Source organism: Phallusia mammillata, chromosome 2 (assembly GCF_965637545.1).
Source record: "Phallusia mammillata chromosome 2, kaPhaMamm4.hap1.1, whole genome shotgun sequence".
Lineage (NCBI taxonomy): Eukaryota > Metazoa > Chordata > Ascidiacea > Phlebobranchia > Ascidiidae > Phallusia > Phallusia mammillata.
In genome coordinates this window covers 27,057,810-27,065,276 of record NC_137253.1, presented here as the reverse complement: position 1 = coordinate 27,065,276, position 7,467 = coordinate 27,057,810, and the positions used below count along the sequence as shown (strand labels likewise).

The window sequence follows — 7,467 nt, the reverse complement described above, 5'->3', positions numbered from 1 at the left end:
AGGTAGTAACTTAAATATAAATTGCAAATAGTCACGCTGTATCAGAATTGTCAAGCTAATGAATTAGCGGTGCAGGAGATAAAAAGGAAGTAAGTTTTGTTGTTGGAAGTATTTTGGTTTTTACCTGCCATACAAAATTTTAGCAACAGAGACGCAACTGAATTTGCTTGCGGGGTTCCTTTAAACCAGTGTTTCATACCGGAACGGAACGAAACCAAATAACGTTATTCGTTCTGAGCAAATTATTTATTTCGTTATTTCGTTCTGGACCGATATTTTCATTTCGTTCCGGTCTGACCGAAATAAATTTATAAGGTATTTTTCGGTATTTCAGTCTTATAACAAAAGAACATTTTCTTTGTCTTTACAATTATTCAGAGAAAAAAGAAAGAAAGTTGCAACACATAAGAATTATTGTCGGTAGTTGTTACGTCACATAACATTTGTCAATAACGGTCAAACGGATGTAAATTGTAGGAGCTTCAGTTTTTATTACAGTTTACCGGCGCGAAATTTTCAGCAATTGTTTCACGTCAAATGTCCAGAACGAAATACCGGAATAAAAAATAACGGTATTTCGTTCCGTTCCGGTATTTTAAATATTTTTTATTTTGGTATTTCGTTCCGGTATTTGAGCCAAAAATTGTTTATTTCGTTCCGGTATAACGTTTAGTTCCGTTCCGTTCCGGTATGAGACACTGCTTTATACATCGACAAATCTCTCACGCCCCCATCTGGTTGCTTATTCTTGCACCGTTTTCTACGAAACTAGACTTTTTTTCATACAGTTCAAAATACAATGAAAAACAGCGACACAGACTTAAAAAGTTTGATAACGAGCCCAACCGAAAACGCTTATTTCCAAAACGTTTCCGAATTCGAACAACACGGCTTTTTAAGCCAATCACATGGGCGGATTTACTCGGCGTGCGTTCCGCCACGTGAGGGTTGCTAAGCAGTTATTTTGTCGTCGGTAATCTCGATCAAGACTTTGTTCTCGTCGACCCAACAATTAGTATCTTGCGCGGGCTATTGTAAAATACGCAGTCTACTAACGGAACGTATAAAAATGCTGACGGTTAGAGCTAATACGGCCGGGACGAGAGTTTGCAATTACAATAATATTATAACTTAAATCTTATGTACCTATTTTGGGCTAACATTCTCACCAGCGTTTGCAGGTCGGGTTTATTAACACGGTAGGGGGCTAAGGGCTAGGTTCTTCAAGGTTTACATTAGTTTATTTGTTTGCTAACCCTATATACGGAACAAAACAACCAAACCTCAATTAAAACATTATTAAGTTCATTTTAACACTCGTCCAATTGTTATCAACATTCTTAATAGCCGGCAATTCCTTTGTTTGCCATTGATGCATTGGTACAACCAAAGTCTATATAAAACGCAAGTTGTCCAACCTATTGTTACGCAATAAAGCCTATGGAGCCATTTTGTGTCCAAAATGACACAGCAGGGAAAGGAAAATAAAACGTAAATTGTCTGATTTTTACAAACTGGAGAGCTTAGACGCGAATTTTATTCGCCAAATTGAATAAAAAACTTCGGGTTCTAACATTTCAACGCAATATTAAAAGCTAAATTGCTGTTTTTCACGTAAATTTGGCCGCTTAATTTTCATTTAAACTTTAAATATTTGCGTTCAGTGAGCATTATCACACTCAAATGTTAGAACCCAAACATTTTATTCGATTTGGCCTATCAAATCCGCGTTAAGGCCAACCAATTTGTAAAAATCAGACAATTTATGTGTTTTTCCCTATGCCTCCTGTATTAATTTGGACACAAAGTGGCGTCCATGCGGCTCTACTGTGCTAGTTGTCCAACAAGTTACTTTTACACAAAATGCTAGATGTCTCCGATCTGTCCTTTTTTTCTTGGAGTCCATCCATTCTCAAAGTTTTATTTTTTTAGCAGTGCAGAGGCTTTTAATTGTGATCCAGACATACAGGCCTGAGCTCTGGTGGCTTATGGCACACTGAGCTATAGGTAATCGCATTTTAAATGTTGGAACATGTTGGTATTGCAATTTCTAAAATAAACTATACACTGTGAAGTTAACTACATGACTATACACTGTGAAGTTAACTATATGAGTTTTACAATACCAAAAACAACCTACAGTCCAATAAACTGATCAAAAACCAACTGCCCCAATATACAATCCAATCTGTGTGGTAAATGTAAGGGATTTGATATCAAAACATGCGAATGTTTTATCCAGAACCATTAAACATGTCATACTGAAAGTACATGCAAAAGCTGCTGGGAAAAAAGTAAAACACAAGTAGAAATAGTTTTGTACCAACAAGTAAAAAAAAATAATTTTAATGTCAATACCAAAAAGACAATGAAAATTGGAAAGATAACTGTTAATGTTTGTAGTGAGTTGTCTTGCCTTTTTTGTTTTTTGGCTGGGCTGAGATGGAGGTTGACCTTTTACAAGTGGTGCATTTGATTTTACGTCCAACATTGTGATTACCAATTGAGTTTTTTCCGAAGGAATGAAGTGCTAATCTGGCCTGTGCAGCAGATTGAGTAGAAACGATTGAGTTCTTAAACCTTTGCAGTGCTTCATTAGTTTCTGTTGAATGAAAGTCACTGGAGAGCTTGGTCTTCAAAATCTTATAACACTCTTCAAATAACGATGTGTTCTCTGCAGTGTAGTCTGTACATTCAGTTACTGTTCCATGTGAGGGCCCAGTAATGATATTGGACAATGAAGTAGGTGAGTCGGTTTCCATGGCATTTGAACAACCACCATGATCTTGTTCAGATGTGGTAGCAGATTCAGGAAATAATTCCACAGATTGTGCCTGCTCCTGTCCCAATGCAACACTTGCAAACATATGCTTCTGAGATGCGGATCCCTGATACATCTGGTCAGAATGGAGATGACCATGGAGAATTACACTTTTCTGGTGTTTGCACATATCTCCACTGACACCAACAGGACATGTGCAAATGCCGCATGCAATGTCAACTTCATAAGAAACAATATCATCCTTTTCACTATGAACAGTGAAGATTGTTTGAGTATCTGTTGGACTGATCTTATGCATGTCCAGTGGTGGTGTTTCCAGTGCAATCTTTTTCTTGCGGTTAAGAATCACATTTTGAATGCGTTCGACAAAGTAAGTGCTATACACTTCTGTTATGTAATGCAGCAACTGGCAGGCATTGTTATCTTTGCACCTGTGAACAAACACAAATATATTATATAGATGTACTTTTTACCAAATATACATTAAAAATTGCATTTTACCAACTTGTTAAAAATGGTGTCTTTAATTATGCGGATGGTTGTCTCACAGCAGTTGTTGGTGTTTTGCTCAGAAGTTAATATGCCATTGCGATAAGCTAAACACCATTTCTCTTTTTTAGCCATCCAGTCATCAACATATCTTAATTTGTATCAAATGTTTCATTACATTTTACATTCACTGTACAAAAGCTTATGAACACAATATAAATGTAGTTTAGATACTTTGTCATTTGAAAAACACATATTTTAAATACCTCAAAAACAAATAACACTGTTGGCTCTCACACAAATTGACAAGATCTGAATAGGCATTTAAACAATCTCGATTTGTTTGGCTGTACAATATATTTTGGAATGCCTTCATAAGAGTTGGTCTCAAGTCTCTTTGAATGGCATTCTTGTCAGCAAACAACCATCTCCACACAGCCTGCAAAACATGAAATTTACATAGAAGTTGGCTTGAATTTGGCCATACTTCACGGAGAGCATTGGTCTCAGCTGCACAGTCGTTGGTCATGAAGACTTTTGGTGAACAAGTGTAGTGAAAGCCAAAATCTTCCAACATGGTCTTGAGTAGTTGAAAGCCTACAATGTATGTTACAATTTTATACACCTAAACATAGCTTACAAATGTATGTAACAGATATGTACCTCTTGTAAAGCACTGTTGATCTTTTCCACTGCATATGATGGCTCCAAGTGGTAAAGCCCCAATTGGACTTTCACACAATAGGACTGTAAGTGAGGCATGATTTAGGTTCGATGTAGATTCAACAAATACAATCTCAGAAGATTGTGACACCATTTTATGATTCCTTTCCATGATTGGACTAATAACAGCACAAACATAAGATCCTTCAAACTGCTCAAGGCAGATTTTAGCCTCAGACTCTTCAGCATACTTCTGTATCGCAGAAAACAAATTGAAACCACTAAATGCCCCAAAGTTAGACTTACGCCACTCATCCCAGAGATAGTATACAGAGCGTGCTTTTGGATTAAGACCAGTGTTAGCGACTGCATTTTTTCCATCTTTTGCAAGCAACTTAGTTTTATGGGTTTGCATTGCCCGAGATGGTGACAATCCCAAGTGAAAATACAAAAAGAAAATCTGTTTTGTAGATTCACTGATCTTGAGCTGACCAAGGTTTTCTGCAGCTTGGAGCAAGTGATTGTGGTTACCTCCAACACTTACTATACATGGATGAGTTGAATTCAACTTATCTGAACGATTAGTTGCCTTGGTGCTAAGTTTGATCTTAACATCCATGGACACAGGGCACAAAGCTTTGGATTTGTTTGCAGTGGTTTTATGTTGGCGGAATTGATTAAGGTGGCATCTGAAAATTTTTCTGAAAATGTATCTTTTAGGGTTGGGAAATGTTTTGTAGACATTCCAGCGAGTATTAGAAGCTTCACAAAAAGACTCAAGCCACTCGTCCCATTCAGCTGCTGATTGTATTGCAAGTCTGAAAACCATTTTTTCATTTCCTTTTGTTACTAATTTTCCTCCAAGTTTCACAATTTGCTGCAGAGAATCCATTTCACCAATACTTTTAAAAATCAATTCAATTTTGAAATTGCCTTGGAAAAACATATATGTATTAAAGAACTGTACTGTAATTATGAAACTACAAACAATCTTCAATTTCAAAGTTAAAAATAACCAACCATGATGCACCAAATCTCATGGCGACTGGTTGCTATGCAAGGTGTTGTCTGATTGGTTTGCTGATTCATTAAAAGTTCGGTGACCAAGAAAATATGACTGCTCTGATTGGCTTAAATAGCCCACCCGGTTTAAATTAGGAAACAGTTTGAAATTTTGCCAATTTAACTCCATTTCAATCATATTGCTGGCATCAATAACTGTTTACTTAACTTACATATACCACACACATTTCTTTGCACTCAAGTATTAGTCAGCCAACTCGCTGCATCAATTAGCCAGAAAGTCATAAAAAAGTGTCGATTGGAAACTTCACAAACTAAAACACATACACAGTGCACAATAGGCTCAAAAAATATTGTACCACGTTATTTTGGTTTGTAGTACCATTTCTATTTAATATAACCTTATTATATACTGCACATGAGTATAAAGTAACAAACAATGTAAAACAAAGAAAAAGTTTGGACTTACAGAAGATGTGGAAAACACACACAAAAAATAATTGGTTGACAATAATGATAGGAATGACTATTTTTTTCCTATTTTTGCATGAAAATTCTAAAGTTTCAACAACTGCAACACTAACAACTATTCCATGCAAGTCACTGGGATTGCATATATGTTTTATTTACTTGTACATTTCACTGTTGCCAAGTTGCAAAACTTTTTGTTGTCATTTAATTGGTTCCTTCTTATCTTCTGGCTCTGAATTATCAGTGTGGTTGGAATCGATGTCAACACAGTTTGTGCTGCCTGGCAATGGTTTGCGAAACAACATGCCCTCATGGTCATGAATGGTTTTTCCAGCAACTAGTTGCCACCCTCCACTTTCCAATAGATGCAGCAACCGCACTAGCATGTGAGATTTGCATACAAGGTCCAATGGTTTGCTAAAAATATATGATTGATAGTTTTCCTTTGATGTAGTGTTTACATTGAACTTTGGAAATTGGCATAGGGCCAGTTGTAGGGCTTCTGTGGCCTCTTTATCCAATTTAGGGCTTGCTGTCACCTCATATTGAACCTCCATGGAATGGTAGATATGCATAAAAGCCATGAAGTTAACGTATATAATTTTTCAGAAAAACTCCAAACCAGAAATATATTTCATTTTCCAGGCTGCAAAACAAACCAAATACATCATAAACAAATTTAATTAAACTGTAGTAAGTTTAAAGCTTTTACCCTGAACATAAAAACTAATGTTAAAATTAGTCGTTTTTATGTACGCTGATTTATTTATTTTAACACTCAATACAGCATATTTTAGGCATATTTCATGTTAATAATATGAGTTCCAGAAAGTAAGGTGCACCAATATCTCTAAAAAATTACAACAACAAAATTTTATTGAAATAAAATTAAACAAAAAAAATTCTTATAAAAGTACTAAGAACTTTTCGGCCAGTCTTTGCATTCCACCATCTTCCAAGCACCATCAACCCCCTTGGTCATTTCACGGACAAATGAAAAATAATACACAGTCGGGACTTTTAATTTGTCATTAGCTATGTACACATTTATTTTAGAATTAACTACTTGTTCTGCAGTTTTCTGAACGTTGTCCATGAAATGTTTCAGTCTTGTCATTTTGATATTAATTGCCAAAAATGCCTGCAATTCTGATTCCTGTTTTACATCAATTTTCATCGCTAAAGTTGGTTGAAAACAGTAAAAGTCAGTAGCTTCACATTTTTGAAGTTCCATCTTATCAGTGGTAGAAAGACTTTCCCAATTTTGCAAGATGCTTTTCTGGCAGTCATTCTCTACAAGTTCAGACAATTCTTCAAATTTCTTGGTTTCCAGTTTTTCAAGAATTGACAACAAAGCATAAGGACTAAACTGCATAAACTCCTTTAAGTTGAACTGCTGTTGGAAGTAACCTCGAATCAAAACTCCAAATAGCATATTTTGAAAGTTTATCCATGGTCGAAAGGCTAATCCGTTCATTTGGATTTGGACATTTCTGAAGCAGGGTTGCTGGCCAGTGCGTGCACAGAGAACCCGATTTTGCAACGACACATTAAAATATCTTAGTTTTGACAATATTTTCATGTCAAATGTTGCTAAATGTTGATAATGTTCATCAAACGAGTAGACAAATCCAATTTACGCTCGACTGATAAATCGTCCATCAAGGCATGACCATCGATACGCATGATAAATTAGGCTGAGCTTATTTCAATGTGTTGAATGATACAAACACCAGAATTTGAAATCAATATAACCAATTTGCTATACATTTACCGAAGTTTGTCACCGGAGAACTGCTGTGAAATTAAAACTGAGGTATAACCCGCTCGACGCACTGGAATGTTTTCGATTTTATACAAAAGTTATTTCAATGTGACCAACTGTTTATTTTTGTGCCAAACAAATGTAAAAGGTACAATCAGCTGATCGTGCACAGTGTGCACAAACTCGCCCGAGGTAAATAAAAACATGTTTACATGGTTAAAAGTACCTAATTTAAAATCGGTTTGATTTATGACACTTTAAGACCAATTGCCTA

General features: G+C 35.9%; 1 protein-coding gene and 1 pseudogene across 2 annotated transcripts; both read right to left on the bottom strand.

The window, feature by feature from the left end:
- Positions 1 to 1,874: 1,874 nt before the first annotated feature.
- Positions 1,875 to 4,880, bottom strand: LOC145214583 (uncharacterized; annotated as a pseudogene). The gene is made up of 4 exons (XR_013857075.1): positions 3,935 to 4,880; positions 3,538 to 3,868; positions 3,288 to 3,422; positions 1,875 to 3,213 (listed from the first exon to the last, which is right to left on the bottom strand). The product of XR_013857075.1 is annotated as an uncharacterized LOC145214583 (transcript).
- Positions 4,868 to 7,130, bottom strand: LOC145214584 (uncharacterized). The gene has a single exon (XM_080083143.1). The coding sequence runs from the start codon at positions 7,008 to 7,010 to the stop codon at positions 6,345 to 6,347; it is 666 nt and encodes a 221-aa protein (XP_079939269.1). The 5' UTR covers positions 7,011 to 7,130; the 3' UTR covers positions 4,868 to 6,344.
- Positions 7,131 to 7,467: the final 337 nt, after the last annotated feature.

What these genes read in the sequence shown, in the direction of transcription:
- LOC145214584 (XM_080083143.1), bottom strand. Translation starts at nt 7,010, where the DNA reads ATGAAAATATTGTCAAAACTAAGATATTTTAATGTGTCGTTGCAAAAT.